Source organism: Malus domestica, chromosome 16, assembly GCF_042453785.1.
Source record: "Malus domestica chromosome 16, GDT2T_hap1".
Lineage (NCBI taxonomy): Eukaryota > Viridiplantae > Streptophyta > Magnoliopsida > Rosales > Rosaceae > Malus > Malus domestica.
The window spans coordinates 9,828,497-9,851,447 of NC_091676.1; the positions used below are offsets into that span (position 1 = coordinate 9,828,497).

Consider the following 22,951-nt stretch of genomic DNA (forward strand, 5'->3'; position numbering starts at 1 on the left):
AATTAGGTTCATGGGCCTCCATTCCTCTCATGGCCAGAAAATCCAAAGCACCATGTTCACGCATTGGATTTAAGCCCAAAGAGAAACTTGAGTTGGAAGTTTTGACGTCTAAATAGGTAGCCGCCGTATATTTATTATCGTGGCCAAGTTCTTGTCCTTGTTTTTGGTTGTGGTAAAGGTCGGTTCCGGAGAAATCCAAAATTGCAAGGGGTGGGACGACGGGTTGATCTAATCTAACCAGGGTTAAAAGTTGGGTTAGGGTTAGGCCCAGCGGTGCCTGGTGGTACTATATAAACCGAACGTCCCTTCTGTCAGCTCTTGTTTTAATATCAAAGTATCCTCCGCTCTCGACTCTCCAGGAGCTCTTGGCTGCGCGCTTTCCATCAGGTCCTCCCCTTTCCGCCTTTTTATTGTAGTTATTATTTTGTTCTGCGATTTTTCTAAGGTTCATACGCGATTTTTCTAGGGTTGTTATGCGACTTTTTCTAGGGTTATTATGCGATTTCTCTAAGGTTCTTATGCGATTTTTCTAGGGTTCTTATGCGCTTTTGTTCTCTCAATTGTTTCGATCTGCTGTTTAATTCTGTCGAATTTGAAAATTGGTATATTTTATATTCCCTGTGCAGTATGCATATTGTGATTGCTGATTTTTTTTCTGAAGATATGCAATCAATTCGTGTATGATTGTTATTTTTTTACTTTTTTGTTACATGCTTTTTGTTTTTGCGTTGAAATCATCAGGTTTTATGCATAATTTGTGGTTGTATTGATATGCCCTGTGATTAATAGTTTCCATCGTGAATAATTGTTGCTGTATTTTATGCTTGATAGCATGTATCTATTATTTTTAGCTGAATTTTGTCAATTGTTGCCGGGGATGTGTGTTTTTGGGTATATGCATGCGTCTCATCCCTTGTTACGTGCTATGGCTGGATTTGAATAGATTGCATGAAAGTATGTAGTGTGGAGGCATTCTGGTATTTTATAAATTTAGATTGTGTGCCCCTCAGAATATGTGGTAACATGTGTAATTAGGATGCTTATTCCTTTTAATGTGGATTCAACGGCTCCAGATTCAGTATTTATAGTTATAACTTTTGCATTCAAGCTATTACCTTATTGCTGCTTGTTTTGCATTTCGGGTTGTCCTCTGTTTAGCACTTTCAACGTGAAATGCATGACTTCTTTTTGTGTTCTACGGATTCGGTGTTTATAGTTAGAACATCTTACCTTTTATGCTTCTTCATTTGCATGTTGGGTTGTCAGCTGCTTAATTCTTTCAACATGAAGACTTCTTGTCGTGTTCTCCAAATTCATTTTTTATAGTTAGACCTCTTAACTTATATGCTTCTTCATTTCATTTTGTTTGTCGTCTGCTTAACTCTTCCAACATGAAATTGTGACTTGTTGTGTTTTTCGAACAGTGTATGTAGTTATCATACAACTCTTGCATTCTAGTTCTTAACTTATATGCTTCTTCATTTTCATTTTTGTTGTTGGCTGCTTAAACCTTCCAAAGTGAAATGCGCGGATATTTGTTGTGTTCTTTGAATTTAGTATTTATGGCTAAAATTTCTGCATCCTGGCACTTTACAATTTGTTACTTCTTGTTTCGTATTTTGCCTTTACTTATTGAGTTTTACTCTGTCTTGTAATTGGTGGCCTTATTTCATCTGGTTTTGTTCTTTTGAAACTCATCTGCTCAATGTTATTTTGCAGGCCATCATTTGTTGTTTCAGCTGTTGCTGTAATTCTTCAGAATGGCAGATGGTCACGAGACTGATAAGAACATTGAGATTTGGAAGATTAAGAAACTGATCAAGGCACTTGAAGCTGCAAGGGGTAATGGAACCAGCATGATTTCTCTCATCATGCCTCCCCGGGATCAGATTTCTCGTGTGACTAAGATGCTTGGTGATGAATTTGGAACTGCATCGAACATTAAGAGCAGGGTGAATCGTCAATCTGTTCTTGGGGCTATTACTTCTGCGCAGCAGAGGCTCAAGCTTTACAACAAGGTTCCTCCTAATGGGCTTGTGTTGTACACAGGTACCATTGTTACTGACGATGGGAAGGAGAAAAAGGTTACCATTGATTTTGAGCCTTTCAGGCCCATCAATGCATCTCTTTACCTCTGTGACAACAAGTTCCATATTGAAGCGCTGAATGAACTCTTAGAATCTGATGACAAATTTGGCTTCATTGTCATGGATGGAAATGGGACACTTTTTGGGACATTAAGTGGAAACACTAGAGAGGTGCTTCATAAATTTAGTGTTGACCTTCCAAAGAAGCACGGAAGAGGAGGGCAATCAGCTCTACGTTTTGCTCGTCTTCGAATGGAGAAGAGACACAACTATGTTAGGAAGACAGCGGAGCTTGCAACCCAGTTTTATATTAATCCTGCCACCAGTCAGCCCAATGTTTCAGGATTAATACTCGCTGGGTCAGCTGACTTCAAAACTGAGCTTAGTCAGTCAGATATGTTTGATCCTCGTCTGCAGGCCAAAATACTGAATGTGGTGGATGTTTCTTATGGAGGAGAGAATGGTTTCAACCAGGCTATTGAGTTGTCGGCAGAGATCCTGTCCAATGTGAAATTCATACAGGAGAAGAAGTTGATAGGAAAATACTTTGAGGAGATCAGCCAGGATACAGGAAAGTATGTTTTTGGTGTGGACGACACACTAAAAGCTCTAGAGATGGGTGCTGTCGAAATTCTTATTGTGTGGGAAAGTCTCGACATCAATCGGTATGTGCTGAAAAGTATTTCTGGCGAGATTATAGTGAAGCATTTCAACAAGGAGCAGGAGAACAACCAGAGCAACTTCCGGGATGCTGCCAATGCGGACCTAGAGGTTCAGGACAAGATGTCACTGCTGGAGTGGTTTGCTAACGAGTACAGGCGCTTTGGTTGTAGTCTTGAGTTTGTCACCAATAAGTCACAGGAGGGGTCACAGTTCTGCCGTGGTTTTGGTGGAATTGGGGGGATTCTTCGCTACCAGCTTGATATGAGGTCGTTTGATGAGTTTTCTGACAATGAAGAAGTTTATGACGATTCTGAATAGCAATCAATCAACTCTTCCCCAAAACTGGTGCAGGAAGGTGGGGTGCAAAAAGCCTGCACCAGTGCGCTCGGAGTCGTGGTTGCTGCTGCTGCTCCTGAGCTATTGACAGAAACATGCTCACGCTTGATTGAGGTATTTCTTCCCTCTTTAATCTAGATAAAATTATTTTCTTTTACAGCGATCAGTCCCTTTATCGTGTCTTTATTTCTTGAAGGACATTACATTGTTATCTGATCCTGAAAACCTTGATCTGGTGATTTCATCTGGATCGCAGAAGAGGCAAGGAAAATCGATCATATTGGACGAGGATACAACGCCGAGGGCTGCTTCCTTTGGGCCAAGACCTTCCGAACATATGCACCCATGTATCGAGAACCCCATAATGATGCTGCATTGTGGTCCTTGGGGTTGCGCATCGCATTTGGTTATGTAGTTGTATTTTGTGGTTTACTTGTGACTTAAGCCGTGTCGTGTCGTGTCGTGTCGTGTCTGTCTTGTGAAACAATTTACTAGCATCGATGTGGTATTGTCTGTCTTGTGAGACAATTTACTAGTGTCGTGGCGGCGCATCTTTGAGATGGAGCCGGGCTGAATAATCATGTTTGAACTAGGAGTTACGTTTCTCTTATCTGCTTGTGATGACTCTAAACAAGTAAACCTATGCTTATTGTGGCTAATACTCCTCATCTTTCTTGGTACGTTGGATTCCTTTGGATGCTTGATGTGTAGACTTGGAATTGGATTGGTCATGGAATTCTTTTGGATGCTTTGAGAGAAAATGTTTTTAGGTTTTAAAAGCTCTTGGAAGTGTTTTTTTGTAAGAACTTGCGTTTTTACCAAAGATTGGTTCTAAAAATATTCGCGCTTGGTGTTTTCAGTCATTATAAAAAGAACTTCTAAACAAACTCAAGTAGTTTAAGACATGCCTTTGTTTATTCATGTCAGTTATTTTCTTTTGATTTATTCAATTTAATAACTAAGAATAAGTACGGTAGCAATCCCATAACTTATATAGCAATGTCTCTTATATGTTGGCGAATCCAATGGTGTTTGGATATACACACAAAACATGGCACATCAATTGGTATTAAAAAAAGGTGGTGCTTTTCACGCTCATTTTTATATGTTTTGATCTTTTCAATTTATTTGTCTGATAGCTTAACCTTGAGAGAAGTGTGTGGAAGGTTAAAAAGAGAGTGGATAGCACCATCCTTCTAAAATTGGTGCAGAAAACATGTGATGTGGTTATAATATAGGCATAAGATTTTCACTCTCATTTTCAGCCTCATGCACATTCATGTTTACTTCTGGTCTTTCAATGGAATAAAGCAAAAGAGAATCAATTGGCAAATAAACAGGAATGTCAGAAAAAGAAACTATGTGCAAAAAATATTTTTGCATTGTGACATTTTTTCTATTGGAAATAATAACCGCACACAAATTTTCTTCTTACACATAATTATGTATTTATAGTCATCAAATTCAATAAATCACATAAAAACAACGACACAAGCGTGTAATGTGAGAACAAAATTTATTAAATGAGAGGCAACTAATAGCCCAACAAGAAAACAAACCCTGAACCACAAGGAAGATGAAGCCCAGGAAGCGCGGCCCATATAAACAAGTGGGGTTTGCAACTTGCAGGGCAGGTGACAATTAGGTCTAGCGTTCGAGTTGCGGCTCGTCTATAAAAGGCTGCTTTGGTATCCATTCGGTGGAACACCGAATCCGAGGACGCGGCCGCCGTCCCAATGCCTCAAACGGAAGGCCACAAAATTCTGCAGAATCCTTTGTTTCCGTTGTTTATCCCTCTCTGCCTTGTTGATCGATACTCCGCTTTGTTCTTCACTTTTCATCTCTGCTGATAAATTCTGATTCGCATTTGCATGGTGTTTTTTTTTTTTTTTTAAATTGCTTTGTCAATACTTTCTTTCAGTTGATTGGATTAAGTTTCGCATTTGATTTGATGTGAAGCAGCAGCAGCAAAAGCAGCTCCCGATGATTGAACTCCATTTATATATTAAAAGTTTCAGCCTTGTCTGAATCAATTCTGTGTTGATAGGTTTTTCGTTCTGAGGGAGCTGCCTCTTTTTCTTTTTTCTTTTTATTTACTTTTCTTTTTTTCTTTCTTTTTTGTTTAATGTTTCAGTACGGCAATTATGGAAGTTGCGGAAAAGTATTCGAAATTTAAAGATCCAGGGAAAAAAATGAAAAAAAGGTTTTCTGGTAGCTGTAAGAAATGATATGTCATGGTAACCAGTTTGGGAGCAACCACTCAAAAGTCTGCAAGAAAATGAACATGGTACCCCACAAGTCCCTCAGCAACTCATGAGCTGATACGTTTTCAAACACTCTTCTTGTACGATACCGCGTAGGTCCTAACTGAAAACGCTTATGTAACAAGTACTTGTGCTCATAAGCGCTTTCGTTACAAGTAGAACACAAATTTTATCAAAAAACCAAGTTACAATTCCACGGTGGACCGCCGTTCCAGAACATCCTCATCCAATTTGCAGCATTCTTGTTCGTGATGGAGAGGTTGAGTATAAGACTGGCCGCTAAAGGCGGCCGTGCGTGATCGTAGGACTGCGTCCGGCAAACGCTGAAGATATCGCTCCGTGTCTGTGGCCGTGGAAGCAATAGACAATTATTGGGCGCCATGAACTCCGCCATGACCATGACCATGACCAATGCCAAGACCACAGTTATGTCAAATGGAAAATCTCCGGAATGTCACTGTTTAATTTATAGCTTATAGTGCAAGAAAACGGCATGAAAATTACGGTAGTTTTGTAGCATTTTGCAAAAACCGATTATAAGTTAAACATCCGTGGTAAAATGTAACATTGGAACAAGTAAGAAAAAATTGTGCAGTGGTCAACGGCTTTTGTTATTTTGTAACTCAAACAACACGAATATATGAAATTTGACACAAACTTTGTATCAACATAATACAGATATGAACCCTTCCAACTCTCCCAAAAGCATGTTAGAAAGGGAAAAGATTAGTGTTAATTAATCAGGCAAAAATAAATTGTTCTTACACAGGCATAATCCCCTTGTTCTCTCGTATATTGAACAGAGTTCAAGGAGTAGCAGAATTTCCGAATCAATAACTTTTCCAGGCGCAGCCAAGGGGTTCGAATCGGACAAGCTTTACGATGCCGGGATATATTTGGATTCTCCTACTCCTGCAAGAGGATAAAGTACATTAGTACTAGAACCAGAGAATATCAACCAACATATCATATAAGTTCGCCTGCCTACATACAGACTACAGGATCGTAACACATGCGAACGCAGTACTAATTTATAACAACCATCCTTCTCAAAATGGGCTCAGCAATTACACAATCTAACATATCATTATCAACCTTGCTAAACAATTGATTCTTCCCAAGTGGATCCTAATTCTGTATGAATCACTAATGTGAAGAAGCCTAAAGCCATCACAACCTAAGCCTACAGAACTGATGGGAGCTACAATAGTAAGTTTAACATGAAATGAATTCCGATAGCTGAAGAAATAAACGGACAAAGGCTGAACCGAACTCATCCTATTTCCTTCTGTCCATTCCCTATGCCCTTACATTATGACAATACTGTAAGCCAACACAGTCCCTCTTGTTTGTAAAGGGTCCTGTTTGTACATTGCATTATTTGAAAACAATAACACCACTATCTTGATTTATAAGATAATTTTTGAGGCCATCAAAGTTGTACGCATCTTCTTACCCGGATAACACGAGACCTTTCTACAACAGTGCACAGAGATGAAGAAAAAAAATATAGAAAATACTTTTAAGTTTAAACATTATAGGAAGTGCATCAATACCTGTTCCATCAGTTCAGCTTCATCGTTCTTCTGCTCCTCCACATCTTTTGGTTCAGTACTAGCCTCATTTTCAGTATTTGTGTCCATTTTATCATCCTTTTCTTCAACACTATTGGGCTCAGCATCATCATCAAAAATTTCCAAATCTGCAGGAAGCTGACCCGACTTCAGTGCCTGCTCATGCAAAACAAGTAGAATGTTAAAGTAAAAACATCAAGAGATAAGACATCGAGAAAATTGTGAAGTAGTTTCTCAGCTTGAGCAAACAACCTTTTCAAGTCTAGCAACCTCTTCAAGAGTCGAGGAATTCACTATGGCAGCCTGCACATGGGCAAACAATGTATAAAATAATTGAAAACCTAAGGTGACTCCACAAATAGCTGCACAGTAGGAGAAAAAACCACCGAAACAAAGCAATAATCTATCACAAAAGATCAAATCCTCTATCAATTCCCACAACTGGATATCTCGATATATCAGAATAACTTTCAGTTGGGACAACTAATGCCTAAACAGCAAAGAGAAGACAATTTAACATGGAGAATAGACAATGCATCAGAATTGCTCAATCAATTTACACTTATGAACAAATCCAATTATAGAGGTTGGAAAAATAATTTCATACTAATGTTTATTCATTAGTAGAGGAAAAAAGAATAACCCTAATTAACTGTTTCTTCCTTCACATTCAGAACACGGACTTGAAAAGACTATGAAAATTGTTATTTCTTGAATAAAACTGCGTTGATTATAAAAGTAATTGAATGGTGAACTTTGTCTCTCCTAGATACATTTAAATAATATTTCATTCGTTTTACTAACAGCTCCAACGTGAGAAAGACGTGGTTTTTCCATGCACATACATGGTCACAGAACATAATGATTGATGAAATTATGCAAAAACTTGATAGCTAAGATTACCTTGATTTTCATAATTTGTTCAGGAGTGGGGGCAACAACTTTTGGAGCCTGTTGTTCCTGGGAAACTTCTGGAACCTCTGCAGGCACGAATTTTTGGGGAGATACCTTTCTAGTCTCTTCTTCAACCTCTTTAGATGAAAACAAAGTTTGTGCTTCCAGTCTCTCCTATGATTGATAGAACAAGCCCAAATAATAATTAATCCAGGTGATAGGTACAAAAGGGACAAGCTAACCTTCTACGAAAAATAGCATTCTATTTCATATTTCCACTTTTTGGGTGAAACTAGTAAGAAATAAGCAGAAGCCATTGATACAAGTTAGCAAAAATTAAGCATTTGGAACGAACAAAGCCTTTTAAAGCTATAAAACCAAAATAATATGTAATGTCTGGGAATCAGACACTACAGAAATTGATTTTCAGTAGCCTACGAGTTAAAATCGAAAATCCCCCAGAGAAAAAGCGTCACAATTATAATACAACATATATGTCACATTACACCGTAGCTAAGTACAATATGGCCAAGCCAGTTTTGCTCACAAGATGTGTGCTTCTGTCATGTCAGCATGGAACTCAGCTATGCAATTCAGGGCATTCTAATACCAAGTATTAGTGTTCCATTAGTATGTTATTCCTAGGCACTCTAAAAGCACCTCATAAATGGTACCATAGAAAAGTAGCGCCCACACCACAACGACAAACATGAGTTTGGCAATCTAAAGTTGACTCACCTTGTTTTTCACCTTCTTAAAATCAAGAACCCGAAGCGATTTTAACTTATGAATCAAGTACAGCCTATAGTTGGGCTTCTTGGTGATGTTGTTATCCAAAAGGCTAAGGTACTGCAACTTTGGGAGGGATGCGAGAGGGTCGATCTCTACCAGGTTGACTAGCCTGTTGTTGGTAAGCACCAAGGTGTGTAACTTCGGCAAGAACTCTGCATTTACATACAACTCGATACTTGGTACATAAAATAAAAGATAACATGATGGTATGACATCAAAGTGACAGAAGGATAGAAGTTAGTTACCTCCAATGTTGGGATTGATACGGGTGATTCGGTTGTTATTAATAATCAAAGTACCCAAACGATTAAGATAGGGCATGTTTTCGAGCTTGACGATTTCATTGTCAGACAAATCAATGGTGTCAAATTGGTCCTGTTCAAATTAAACCGAAAAACCATATTTCATTCAACTAAATTCAGCAATTTGAAGCAGATTAAATCCAAAAAAACGATGGCTTGAAATGATTACAGTTAAATTTAAGTAAATCACACCTCTGTCGCTCCCAAGTTTTCAATTACAGCAATCTTATTACCTGACAACAAAAAGGAAGCAAACAGTTTCAATTATCAAAACCCTAACGGCGTCAATGTAGGGTTTGGAGTTGGGAATTGGGAATTGGAATTGGAATTACCTCGGAGATCCAACTCTCTCTCCTTAAGAGCATTGAAGAAGTGAGGGCTCTTCCATACCAAGTCGGCAGTCAGCCTCACCATCTCTCTCTCTCCCTATCTTAGCTTTGCTGTTCCGCTCCGTCACTGTTGGCCTGGCCTTAAACCCTAAACCTCTACTCTCTCCGCTGCTAATTTGGGTCGGAGCTCGGAGGTCACCAGCCACTAAGTTGAATTGAAAAACCTAATTGTGCGGCTACCCGGCTGCGGCGTCGTTTTCGTCTTTTTGTAATTTAAGCAAATTTTCACTTTCGTCCATTGCAATTTCTTTTCTTGCATTTTCCATTTTTGGAAGAGTTTACTGAAAAAGTAATATAAATAATATAATTTCTGAAAAAAAAAAAAAATATATATATATATATATATATAATATACATATATTGAATGAATTAAAATGAGGCCCAAATTTGATGTAAATATTCTTGAATTTTTGTACTAAAGCATAGATTAAAGAACCAATTGTAGCTATGGTCCCTTAACTTTAGCTCAATTGAAGCAATGGTCCCTCAACTAAAAATTCATTACCATTGGTTTCTCAACTCATCAAAACGTGCAGTTATGATCCCTTAACTAAAAGTCTATTACCATTGGTCCCTCAAGTTTAATTCAACTGGAGAAATTGTTCCTTAACTTTAACCCAATTGTAGTAATGATCCTTACAACATAACTCGTTTTGACAAATTTTTTGACGTGGTTGACGAAAATGACCATAATTACACACTTTGATGAGTTGGGACCCTAATTATATAAATAGTTATTCCAACATTACTTATTTTGATAAATTTTTGACGAAATTGATGAAAATGACTATAGCTACGCATTTTGATAAGTTGAGGGACTAATGATAATGAATTTTTAGTTGAGGGACCATTGCTTCAATTTGATTAAAGTTGATGGACCATTGCTACAATTTACTCTAGATTAAAATGCATTACAGCTCTAACTTGATTATAAAAATTGAGTATAAAAATCATAATCCGAAGATAAGTTTATAGTTCCAAAAGAATGTTTTTAAAAAATCCGATGCACATTCAAAATAAAAACAGCTCAACGGAATAACTTTATGATAAATTCAATTAAGTTGTATTTTGATGTGCTTACTCCACTTGTACACGATTTGCTGATTTGTTGGATTAGGAAGTTGGTAACTTTATGATAATCAGTTTCTCATCATTTGCAATGGTATGCAGCCCTCGTTGCGCTTAAGAATCTTCTGCAACTCAGGAGTCAGGACAACCGAAGCTCTGGTTTTTAAGAACTTTTGTGGGTTGGATGGAGTCTTGGAGAGATTGAGCCGGCGACGGCAGGGTTTAATGGTGGTGGAAGACCACAGAGATTGTGCTATGGATGTGCAAAGCATCCGCAATGAAGTGCAGCAAATTTTTTATAGAAAGCTGGAAGAGGTGGCTACTAGACTTGCTTTGGGTAGCAATCTGTTTAGTAACTTACTTTTGGTCTTAACTACCATCCTATTATTTGCTTTGACTTAGCGTCTTATGGAAATGACAAGTAACACGAAAGGGTGGTCAGGGAAAGGCTGAAATGCATCTGTGAGTCTTTCGGCCTTCAAAATGGTGGACTGCCGTAATGAAGCCATCAGCTGATCCCTTTAAAAAAAAGACAAGTAACACGGGTTACCACATGATGCGAACTCAATCCTTAAACAACATTACATACTTGGGTACGTCTGGTGCGTTTGTAATTTATGTAATGCTCTTGATCTTGGATCTGTACATAGCGAACAGTTCGAAATCTGGTCTCTTTCCCCATAAGGGAGACTAGGGTGGGCTTTGGTTGTAACTTGTAGTCATAGATTGATAGGTGAAACTTCAAGGGCAGAAATGTTATATGTTGAAATTACGATCTTCTTGGGAAATGAATTTATCTTGGCAGTCAGCTTATCCAAGCATCTTTGGTGAAAATGAGGTTTCGTTGTAAAACTAATTAACAATTAGCAAACTAATTTATATGCATGTGTAAGGGTAGTGTGGGTGAACACGCTATGATTGCATGATGGAAGTTGAATTTTCGCTCAGTATCTAATAACCCACGTCTCATGGGGAATGGGGAGGAGTAGTTTAACTCCTTAGAAGCTTTCCTTAACTTATCAATGTACGATAATTCCATATTCTCACGGAAACCGCATGCATAAGCAACAAAGAAAGTTTTGAAGTGATACTTCTACACTTTGATACAAGAATAGGACTCTTCTATGAATGAAGTAGGTGGATAGTTCTTGCTGAACTATTAAATAGCAATTTTTCTCTTTGGTACCTAAAAACACGTACTATCGTTGCATGATTGATCGTTGAATTTGATCTAAAAACTTAAAGTTTAACCTTTGGATATGATGCTACAGCTTGAAAATACATCAGCGCTTAGTGCATGAAGTTACCAAATAAAAATAGGCTAAATGTATGGGGTGGAGATTGGTCCAATGTACTACTTATGATTTTCTATCATTTTCCTAGTCCTTCCTCACTAGGTACCGTAAGAATGAAAATTCAATTGCTCTTTGTCGTGGATTTGCTCAAAAATACGTTTGAATTCATCGACTTGTTATGAAGGATGGCGACGTGTGCGATCGATCGAGCTCACGTCAACTTCTATTTTTCGTGCAAGAAAGCAAGCATTTTGAGTGGCTTGTCTTAATCATCATTTGATCAAACGTCTTGTGTTCGAATTCATTTCTTTTCGTAGGACTTGTATCGAAAGTGGAAGAAAAAAAAAAGTAATTTAATCCGCAAAGAAATTTGATATGTTGTTGAACTCTGATCACTATGCCATCAACTTTAATCATATGATCAATATGCCGTGGATGTTCAAAAATTAAAATTAAAATTATGATCATATTAACTTAAAAAATTGGGAATTTTTATGGGCCTGAAGCAGTAGCATCAACATATTATGACAAAAAAGATTACATTTAATATATATATATATATATATATATATATAAAGTGAGCATCTTATAACGGTAAAACATTCAAAATATCATAGATTGCCCTTTAAGAATTTCAAAAATTACAATTAAACCAAAAATAAGTTTAATCGATTCACCACTTTTTCATTGAACATGGTCTAATATAAAAAGGCAATTGCCATATGCGTGTGGCAAGACGTTAGTTTAATTTAATCACCAACCAATTAGAATTAGTAGTTTATTTAGTTGAAGGGTTGGTGTACAACACCTTGTATTTTGTAACTCACCAAACTCCGGGGTGCAACTTGCGAGTAGGTGGGTCGATACGGTGGGGAAGTGGGTTGGGGCGTGTGGGGCTGCTAGGCTTGGGTGGGTAGGTAGGGGATTTGGCGTTACAGGGTGGCTGCTAGGGTTTTTGTTTTTGCATTGGATTTGATGGAACAAAAGGCTAGTAAGAAGTGACTGTGCTGTGAAAAAAACGTTTGTTTTCAGAAGTAGGGATATAACTGTTTTTGCTTTCTACTGTTTTCGACTTATAATTTTGACCAAAAACATCTCCCTACGTGTAGATTTATACAAAAATATTGTTCAGCATATCGGATCAGTAGCCGTCTGTTGGTGTGTTGGTGTCTGTGGTGATGATGTTTAAGGATATTCTAAGGAATAAATTTGGTGAAATTAGAAAAAGTTACATTTATAATTTAATGGTGTGTATAAAAAAATGATAGTGTTTTTCATACACTATTTTCAAATTTTAGCTATTGGATTGAATGAATTGAAAAAAATCAATAGTAAAAAATTAACAAGAGTATGAGAAGTAAGAATGAGTGTGTTAATAACATTACCCTTATAAAAATTGAGCGTACACTTAGATGAAATTCGGTGTTGGCATTTTAGCCAAAATGGTATCTGAGATTGATATAATTCATCATTTTGGTTCTTAATATTTAAAATAAGTAGAAATCTACCATCAATAATTTTGATCATTGCATAAAAAATATATGTTAAATAAAAAGTAAAATTGTTCAATAGAGACTAAAATGACAAAAACCAAAATAACAATACTGCAATAAATAAATTTAAAAAATGGAGTTTTAACCAAAAATATTGTTCACTGTTAACAAAAAATCACATTTTTACATTTTTCTGGTATTATTCACTACATCTTTATTTGTTCTTTTTCATTAAAATTAATTTTTATTTATTTATTTATTTTTTACTTTTTACTTTTAATTAGTTTTCTTTTTAAAAAATAAATAGTCAAAGTACCAGCGCAACGAAATGTACTAAAAAATAAAAATAAAAATAACGTAAAGAAAGGAAAAAAAAGCTGTGATCTTGGGCCGCACGTGTCGCCACTTTCTTAGAATTTGGACAAGCAATCGATCGTGTTCACATCTACCAGTCCCGCCCCCGGACGCCTAGATTCTAGAGAGAGAGAGGGAGTTTCAGAGGAGAGAGAGTTGGAGTTTCAGAGGAGAGAGGAGCGTGGACTAACTAACAATGGCTTTGCAGACCAGTACCTGCAGCAATGTTCTGCTCCCGATATCCGCCCCGGTTCCGTGTCGGGTCGATTCCATCCGGCTCCGAACTCGAGTGGTCGGAGCTGGAATCTGGGGTCGGAGGAGAACGGGAGGGGGAGGAGGAGTTTGTATGATCGCATGCAAGAGCAGCAGCGGTGGCGATGTGCCCAATTCGAATTATGTGGTGCCCCTAGACAAATCGTTTTCGTATTCCAACTCGTCCCTCATCACTCGCCCTCTCACTGAAATCCTCAGAGACCTCAACAAGCGAATCCCTGATAACATCATCCAGACGGCAGCTGAAAGTCCCTCCTCCACCTTCATCCCCTGGTAATTTTCTTTTCTCTCTCATTTGATTTTCTCGTTGACCAAACAAATCTCATGGAAATTTTGTGTATTGGGTAGGTACCATGCCAACCGGATGTTGAGCTTCTACGCTGCTGGTGTGTCCCTTCTTTTCCTCGTCTTCTCAGTTTGCAAATTCATAAGCTTTCAATCATAATTCCTTATAATCTCAATTTTGAATTGCTCCAAAATACCCCAACTTTTGTTTTTCAGAAAAATTTTGCAAATTGTTTCTCACCTTTTGTAATCAATACTTGGTAATTGGTGTATTTTTAACTGTTAATCTGATTTTATTAAGCAATTAGCTATCTGTAATCTTCATCAGTCTCATGCGTTTCGGCGTGGAGATGCCATGTTATGTGCATTTTTCATTTCAATCATTCTTCAATATTTGTGCCAGTACACTACTAAGATGTATGTTTGGTAATTGGAGTGCATGCTATTCATCATTGCTCTTAATCCCGAATTCGTCTTTAGTTTACGAAACCTTGATGCCTGCATTATGAGTTTTAGGCAGAGTATTAAGATCAGCAACCCAATTCGAGTTTAAGAGCTTCAGGTAGTTCGCCCGACTGCTACTCTCTCTTGCCCTCTGTAGTGAATTGTGGACTAAATTTACTTTCGCTGACCCCTTAATTTAGTTTCTAGTGAATCTCCATATGTTATCAGTTGTTAACATTCTCTTTTACAGGATGGTGTGGAGAAGTCCGTGATGTTATATTTTCTGACAATGGAAGCGTGACTGTGGTATACCGTGTCACTGTACGTGGATCTGATGGAGAGGTCTGGCCCTTCTTCTATCTACTGCGGTTTATTTCTACATTATAACATATCATATTTGATAACTAGTTACTATATGACAATAATATTCATGCCTCTGATCATAGAATCATTCTTTGCAATCACAAGTTGTATCATACATGCCATAAAAAATCACTACGGTTGCATATGTGAATATAATTTTTTTGTGCGCGATTGCTTTGAATTTTATGGAATTCTGGTCCTAAAAAATTGGTGCTGTCAAGTATTAGGAAGCGAATCTTTCATATACTGTTAATTTAAGAGGCTCAGAGAGTCTCCGTCATCTTATGTTTTTGAAGGTTGATGTGCTTTTTAGAATTTTCATGATAGTTTTAAGGTGGAGACTCGGGTGGAGGACAAAAATGTTATGCTAACGAACACTTAATACGTACTGAATTTAGTTTTGAATGGGAACGTGAATTTGAATTCTTGAAATGTTAAATAACCTAAAACTGAGTAACCAGCAAGCGTCACAAACCTTCTACACAAGAAAATGCCTAAGGAAACAGTGAAACATTTTACACGAGTAAACAATTAGAAGCATGTCCTTATCCCGTCTTTGGGGAGCGGTGCATTGCCAATGATTTCACTGTTTATATCTTCTAGTTCAAAATTAAAGGAAGTGAGGTAATGTATAACTGTTGGCTGGATGCCTTGTTATTTGGGGAGTGGTGCATTGCCAATGATTTCACCATCGTCGAATTCTTGTCATAGTCCTTATCTCCACAAGTTTCAATTGTAAATCTCCTGTTTTAAAATGGGTGCCTTGAGGAACATACGATAACACCTGCAGTTCTAATATTTGATCTGACGCACCAATGCAGGCACACCGTGAATCAAGTGGAACAGTAGCACCCAGTGACGATATTGTCGATCCAGTTGCTGCAGCTGAGCAACTTGCTTTCTGCAGAGCGTGTGCTCGGTTTGGCCTTGGCCTGTATCTGTTTCATGAAGATTAGATGCAAAGAGACGGGAGGCTTGAGCTGCTCGTTGTGTCATCCTTTCGTTTGATTCGCTAAGAAGTCAGATTGCGCCATGCCTATATATCCAACGGATGAGTTGTCATATATACTGCAGATTCGTATTTACAGTAAAACCTTCCTAAAGTTAAACAGTTGGGACCAAACCAATTTTATAACTTAGGTTGTTACTTAATAGAGTGGTAGTTAAAATATATTGTTGGACTTATTTATCGAATTTTGTATTTCCTAAATTGGATTTTTGGGCGCCAAGAATTTTATTTCTTGCATATTATTTATTGATAATTCTAATTATATGGTGGCGTGTTTACTTAAGTCGGGACATAGAAAAATTAAAACTTATTACAATATGAAGTTTAATTCAATACATATCTTGTCCCAAGTTGACACCGGAATCTTTTACGACTTTAGAGGGGTTTTTCCGTACATGGGCGCGCTGAAGTATCTCTTTGAAAAAGGCAGCCCTCACGGGCCGTACAACGTGGCAGATGTTACTCTTTAAGAGTTCGATATTGTGTCCGTCACACTCTAAATGAGAAAGGCAAGGGGCAGGCAATAGCAGACCACATGCGGATCATCCCATCCCGTACCTGACTATGAGCTTGATTTTTTAGTAGGGGGACGAATTCCGCGGGCGAAACTATTTTATTTATGAATCAATGGTAACAGTAAACTATCATTATCCTTGTTTCTGATGCTTGTTTATGTTACAACTTTTTTTCTTCTTTAGAGAAACACTGCTTTTGCTACAACTTACAACCCAACAAATGTACATTTACACACGTTTTGATTACTTCTATCTATACATTAACATCTTTGAAATTACATAAATATGAACAAGATTTTATTTCCAATTCATTTCTTTTCATCGTCCTATCGAAAACCATGTTCTTGTCTCGGCGAGATAAAAACTTTGGTCTGATTTGTATGCTATTATTTGCCCAACACATCACGGCTTCAAGAGCTTTGGACCTGCATTTGAAGTTATCCACGACGCAATCACATCCACAAGCAGGCCTAAGTCTTTTGATGCTTCTGCACGAAGTACCTTCGAGTCCACACCCCATGTGCTGCCTACTTCTTTAGCAACGGTCTCCCATGGTGTCCCGACGGTGAGATTAGCCAACATCTCACTTCCGCGATTTACTGCATCTGCCATTGCCGGAGGCACATCTGGGAGAGCCTGCACGATAGAAATATTATTTATCTAAAATGCTCCTCTTTTAGAGATGGATCAAACTGGAACCGGACTCGGGGATTCTAAGTATACATTTGACGTACGGATGTCCAAAAATAAAAGCTACGGAGATTTATTTCCCAACTATGGTTGGCACAAAATTCACCTGTTGCAAAGGAAGCCCGTGATCTCCAGGTAATAAACGAATCGACATGTCTAGCATAGAACTGATGGCTGAATTTGAAATTAGCAACTGTGCCAAAGTTGAAGTCTCGTCGATCATATCATCCCTGAACTTCACCAGAAGATTCCGGGAAATACCGTAGTATGATTTTACCTGAGAAAAAGCATCATTAAGTGGTAAACCTTAACATTAAATATGAAGAGAAGCATAGAAGCAACTTGTAAATAGTTATAGGTTTGCTTACTAGTCGCCGAGTTTCTTCTGGTTTTGGAGCAAAATCTTCTCTTCCATTAACTAAGTCCATATACAGTGGAGGGAGCTGCTCAACTAAAGGAAGAACTTGCTTCATGATGGGAGGGCTAAGGTTTTCAAATTGCTTCAAAGTCATTTCTGCCTGCAAGCATTTCAATGTCAGAGTTTCATTGTTACTAGAAATGAATAATGGAATTCCTCGATGAGATGATTATATAATCACGCTTCATGTGTCATGGTTTAAAAACTAAATATACATATATGTACAAATTTACAACACGTTAATTTTAGAAATCTCACCCCTAGGCGGATTGTTGGTGATGATGCAATCTGTGCTAAAATTGGTCCAAGGCCTTGAGCAACTGGAACGACAACAGGTGAGAACAGAGGAATAGTTGAGCTTGCCTCCTGTCAAATTATGAAAGAAACAATGTTTTTAATATCAAATGTTCTACCGAAACACTTTTAGAAACCATATATCGTGTTATTATGCATATGTTTTTACTTGTTATCTTTTGTTTCATTCAATACGTAATTATGATGCACGTGAGATGTGTATGAGATGTTAAGAGATGGTGTATAGTTCAACTGGTTGCAGCCTAAATGAGAAAAGAATGATAAAGCAAGCAAACTGTTAGAAATAGTGAGAATTCCACCTCTACTCATCTCAATTTCTTCTCTTCTTACTGAGTTCTGAAATGTATACCAATGAAGTCAGGAGGTTAAATACCTTGTTATTGAATGCCATCAGCACATTCCCATTTCTTTGAACAGCATATCTTGAACCTAACCAACCATTCAGCCACCAACGTAATGAGTTTCTAAAACCCAAAAGATTTGCACTCTTAAGAGCAGTTAGGAAAAAAAAGTGGCAATACCGATCAAAAGGTGGATGACAGATCCCAAAGAGTGGCCAATACCGAAAGTAGGAAGATCTTGAACCTGTACAATCAAGCATCTCAGGTTTTGTGTACCTAAGGAAGAAAATCAAGCAGAATTCGAAACATACAGATTCTGAAGATAAGAAATAAAAACACACCGTCTCTTTAAGAAATCGATAACACCTATCAAATTTGATTTGGGTTTCATCTGCAATGAAGAAGTGATCAAATCCACTAGCATACGGTGTTGCAATCACCAAAATACCCCTACAACACATAAATGGCTGAATCATATTTTCTTCTTTCTCAAAAGCGGAAAATTCCATCAAAACCAATAGTAGATAGACAAAGATCAAATACAACTTTCTAATAAAAGAAATCAGGACAGCATATAAGCTGTATATGCATGATACAAACTATTCAAGTTAATTACCAGACAACCAAAGTTTTAACTGAATCTCACTTTTCTGAGAGGCGCTCAAGAAACAAACGGTAGGTAAGCTGAGGGGCAGCTCCAACAAATATGCCACCAATAAAATGTACAACGGCCTTGGGTTCTGAGTTTCTCGGTTTGAGAACCCATGCTCCCTGAAATATATAATGATAGATAGGTTTAGAATGGTTATGAATGAAGACTATCCTTCCCACAAATGAAACATACAAGAGATAGAGTAAAAAAAACATATGGCTGCTTTTTCAATCAGTGTCTAACATACACTATTTATTCCTTGAAAAAAGGTTCGTAGGCTTTCAAGCTAGAGCCTTGTGAAATGCTCGAGAAAGTTTCTCGGATTAACATCTGCAGCCACTACCTGGTTTATTCATCTTCCATTTTGAATGGTCGCCATGGGTGTGAACTTGTATAAGTTGCACTTCGAGGCGAATAAGGAAATGGACACCCCTAAGCAAGGATGACCAAGTAAAGAAGAAACTCTCAGGTTGCTGAAGTCCTTACTAATGAGAATATAATTTGATCGGGGCGTTTGACATGTATTGTTTCCTTGTACAGTTTCAACATTATAAACCTTGCTTTCGTAACTCAAAACAAAAAGTAAAACTTGCTACGCAGATTCGACAAGTTTTGATCCACCACGAAACCAAGTTTCGATCCACTATGAAAATTTGATCTAGTTTCATCCCAAGGCCATCTTTCTAGAATTCACTTGGATAATGGACTTTTAACTAAATAAGCACCCGGAAGTGGTTCCGAATACAGAATTCATCACGGAATATAAACATAACTGAAACAAAATTTGAAATCCTGTGATGGTTGACCTGTGCAGATTCCAGAAAGCCTTGTGCATACACGAATGAAACTAAAACCGATGTGATAAGCCGAAAAAAAAGCATGAAATGATACCTCAACTTGAGTCCAGTCGCCTGTACCATCCCAACGACCTTGGGCTTGCCTCACTGTCTCTGTAAGTACTCTACAAGTAGATAAAAATAAAAATAAAAATCGAGAAGGCGATATTCTAAACTACTCTAGTTCAGCGTAATTCGACCCCAGGATGCAAAGGGGCTGGCGCACACACACTGCCTGAACAACTTACCTTTCAATCTCGGAGTAGAGCTGAATCCCAGTTGGTTGTGGACCCTGTGGAATTGGTGGTTGTGATTGTCTCCCAGTCGTTTCGTCGTCGTAGTTGCAGCAGATTCTGCTCCGACGACGGCGCTGAGAATTCGAGAGGCTGAGGACGCGGCTCTGCGACTGAATCAGCAGCCGCTTACTGAAAGATTGATGAGGGTGGAGATTGGGATGGGGCTGCGGACTGCTTACCCAGCAACTGGCCATGCTTTTTCTGCTCAAAGACTTCAACTTTTTCCAACCCAAATGCAAAAGCTTCGATCTTTAGATTCAAATTCCACTGTATTATTTTCGCTCTTGTTCAAATGGTCAGCTGCCTGTCATCGTCTTCTTTCTTCAGAACATAGACGACTTGTGCAGAATTGAAATTGGTGATGTGGCCCAACCTGACCACACCCGGTAAACGACACCGTTTCCCGGCTCTTCTTATAGCCAGACAAAGTTTTTGTAACTTACGAAGAAAGCTTTGTTTGGTTTCAGATTCGGTTACCTTCTGATATCGATTTAGACAATTAAAGTAGACAAAATTGAATTATAATTTATAATGGCAGATAATGACTAGTTAAATCTATTTTGATGAGCCATTTATGTGAAAATATATTTCAATAGTGTAGTTAGTAAACTTCGTCTACATACGATATATTGCCTACTTTCAACATTATAGGCAAATCGGGTTCTACGTCTCTAAACTACCATTTCAAACTCAATTCAAAATGTTATCTTTACATTCATTTTCTTTATAAAATAACATTTGTAATTGAATATTAAAAAAAAAAAAAGTGTCCTTGTCCCACCCCCTCTTCCCATTAGCATTTCCATGGCTACTTTTTTTCTTTTTCTTTTTTCTTTCTGCTACCAAACTCAGACATTTGCCTTTTTTCTTTTTACTGATGTGCATAAGCAACAAATCAAACAATTCATCCCCTTATATTTATCAACAAGCGCAAGGAAGTTTATAATTTAAGAATATTGGTACAACGTTTTTCCTTAGAATTTTTCAATCGCAAAAAGTTTAACAAACCCTTCAAAATTGATGAAAAAAAATTGAAACCTAAATACTCATCTTCTAAACTTTAAAAAAATTGAAATCAAACGAACAAAATATTCATAAATTGAGTCATACTTTAATTGGAGGATTCAAAACTTCAAAATCACCATCCATCAATAAAAACGCTTGTTTTTCTCTACAAGACCTATTAGGGTTTTAGCCAGAATGAACGTAGGATAAACAAGAAGTGATGGTAGGGTTTAATGGGTTTATTGATAAATTTGAGTTTTATTATTAATTTCATTTTGTACTTAATAGTAATTATGCAATAGGATAAAATAGATAATTAGCAATTTAAATTTACTTTAGGTGTAGAAAGAGGTTACATGGGTTCAAATAAAATTTCTCTTTTGTTAATCATAACCCTATGGTCAAACATGTTAGCAATGTCAATCCAATTTGTTATTTTCGTTAGTCTTTCGATAAATCTCTGTTAAGATGTTGGGGGTAAAAATGTCATTCACTCTCACTGTCTGTCTCAACTAACAATAAATTGTCACTACTTTACAATAACTTTAGAGTTGTGCTATACTGCTATGCACAAACTATTAATGGGTATGCAAGTGGTCATTTACCGCAGTGATGGAAAGAAGAGTGGGTTCGATCTCCGTTGGTGACTACTCTAACAAAATTATATCGTTTGACAAAAAAAAAAACATTTTATTGGGCATGAAATTAATAATAAAACTCAAATTTATCAATAAACCCATTAAACCCTACCCTCGTTTCTTGTTTATCCTACGTTCATTCTAGCTAAAACCCTAATAGGTCTTGTAGAGAAAAACAATCATTTTTATAGATGGATGGTGATTTTGAAGTTTTGAATCCTCAAACTAAGATATGACTCAATTTATGAATATTTTGTTCGTTTGATTTCATTTTTTTTTTAAGTTTAGAAGATGAGTATTTAGGTTTCAATTTTTTTCATCAAGCCCGAAGGGTTTGTTAAACTTTCTGCTATTGGAAAATTCTAAGGAAAAACTTGTCACCAATGTTGTTAGATTATAAACTTCCTTGCTTGTTGATAAATATAAGAGGATGAATTGTTTGATTTGTTGCTTATGGACATTAGTAGAAAGAAAAAAGACAAATGTTTGGGTTTGGTAGCATAAAGAAAAAAAAAAGTAGCCATGGAAATGCTAGTGGGAAGAGGGGGTGGGACAAGGATGCTTTTTTTTTTATTCAATTACATATGTTATTTTATAAAGGAAATTGGTGTAAAGATAACATTTTGAATTGAGTTTGAGAGAGTAGTTTAGGTAATAAATTTGAGTTTAAAGAAAGATTAATTTTTTTAATAAAAAATAGGGTTAATCTTTGTTTACTACTCTGAAGTTTCGTGGTTTTCAACATTTGGTACATGAAGTTTTTTTCATCCCAGAGTCACACCTCAAGTCTTAATTTTGGGACAGTTTCATACATCCGTTAAGTTTTTCGTTAGAACTTCTGTTAAGTGATGATGTGTCATCCACGTGAACAATAAATGAGTGCCACGTGTCAATATGAGCCCATTTCAATATTAAAAAATTAAAAAAAAATAAAAAAACACAAAAACAAAGAAAAGTCCATGGCTTTGAGCTCAGTTTCTTCTTTGCTCAGAGTCAAATATCAGAATTGGAAGTCTTAGGGTTTCGATAGATCTGCGCCGCGTAATGTAGATGGGGATGAGAGAGAGGGAGGGTGGGATCTGGGTTGGGGATGGCTGACAGTTTTAGAGGGATCCCTCCGGTGAGCTTGCAGCGTCAGCGTCTAAGCAACAACCCAAATGTGGTAACAATAAATCAAAGAACCCAAATTGTTGAAGCCATGACTTCAAAACATGGTTGTCTCTCCTTCGAGGTTTTGCAGTCCCCCAAAGGTCACGACATGGTTAAGAAATTCGAGGAACCCAGTCCTCGGGAACCCTCCTTCTACAAAGTCAAATAAACAAACCCTCGAGCAACTCACAGCTTCGTCGCAATCCCAGCA

At 37.4% G+C, this 22,951-nt stretch overlaps 4 protein-coding genes across 5 annotated transcripts; 2 read left to right on the plus strand and 2 right to left on the minus strand.

The window, feature by feature from the left end:
• Positions 1–136: 136 nt before the first annotated feature.
• On the plus strand, positions 137–3,766 carry LOC103433128 (eukaryotic peptide chain release factor subunit 1-3-like). Of its 2 annotated transcripts, none has more exons than XM_008371360.4 (3): positions 137–387; positions 1,720–3,200; positions 3,283–3,766. In XM_008371360.4, the coding sequence occupies exon 2, from the start codon at positions 1,761–1,763 to the stop codon at positions 3,066–3,068; it is 1,308 nt and encodes a 435-aa protein (XP_008369582.1). In that variant the 5' UTR covers positions 137–387; positions 1,720–1,760; the 3' UTR covers positions 3,069–3,200; positions 3,283–3,766. The 2 variants fall into 2 exon arrangements, with proteins under 2 accessions (XP_008369582.1, XP_008369583.1); XM_008371361.4 differs by having other exon boundaries at positions 3,343–3,766.
• A 2,171-nt stretch (positions 3,767–5,937) lies between these two features.
• On the minus strand, positions 5,938–9,558 carry LOC103433125 (U2 small nuclear ribonucleoprotein A'-like). The gene is made up of 8 exons (XM_008371357.4): positions 9,245–9,558; positions 9,105–9,145; positions 8,856–8,985; positions 8,557–8,762; positions 7,828–7,992; positions 7,177–7,227; positions 6,907–7,080; positions 5,938–6,262 (listed from the first exon to the last, which is right to left on the minus strand). The coding sequence occupies exons 1-8, from the start codon at positions 9,324–9,326 to the stop codon at positions 6,257–6,259; spliced, it is 855 nt and encodes a 284-aa protein (XP_008369579.1). The 5' UTR covers positions 9,327–9,558; the 3' UTR covers positions 5,938–6,256.
• Positions 9,559–13,487: 3,929 nt separating this feature from the next.
• LOC103433126 (DNA repair RAD52-like protein 2, chloroplastic) lies at positions 13,488–16,147 on the plus strand. Its single transcript, XM_008371358.4, has 4 exons — positions 13,488–14,057; positions 14,133–14,170; positions 14,764–14,855; positions 15,698–16,147. The coding sequence occupies exons 1-4, from the start codon at positions 13,708–13,710 to the stop codon at positions 15,830–15,832; spliced, it is 615 nt and encodes a 204-aa protein (XP_008369580.1). The 5' UTR covers positions 13,488–13,707; the 3' UTR covers positions 15,833–16,147.
• A 332-nt stretch (positions 16,148–16,479) lies between these two features.
• LOC103433127 (uncharacterized) lies at positions 16,480–20,412 on the minus strand. The gene is made up of 10 exons (XM_008371359.4): positions 19,901–20,412; positions 19,708–19,777; positions 18,811–18,935; positions 18,506–18,614; positions 18,345–18,408; positions 18,197–18,252; positions 17,767–17,874; positions 17,459–17,608; positions 17,197–17,367; positions 16,480–17,036 (listed from the first exon to the last, which is right to left on the minus strand). The coding sequence occupies exons 1-10, from the start codon at positions 20,140–20,142 to the stop codon at positions 16,803–16,805; spliced, it is 1,329 nt and encodes a 442-aa protein (XP_008369581.1). The 5' UTR covers positions 20,143–20,412; the 3' UTR covers positions 16,480–16,802.
• Positions 20,413–22,951: the final 2,539 nt, after the last annotated feature.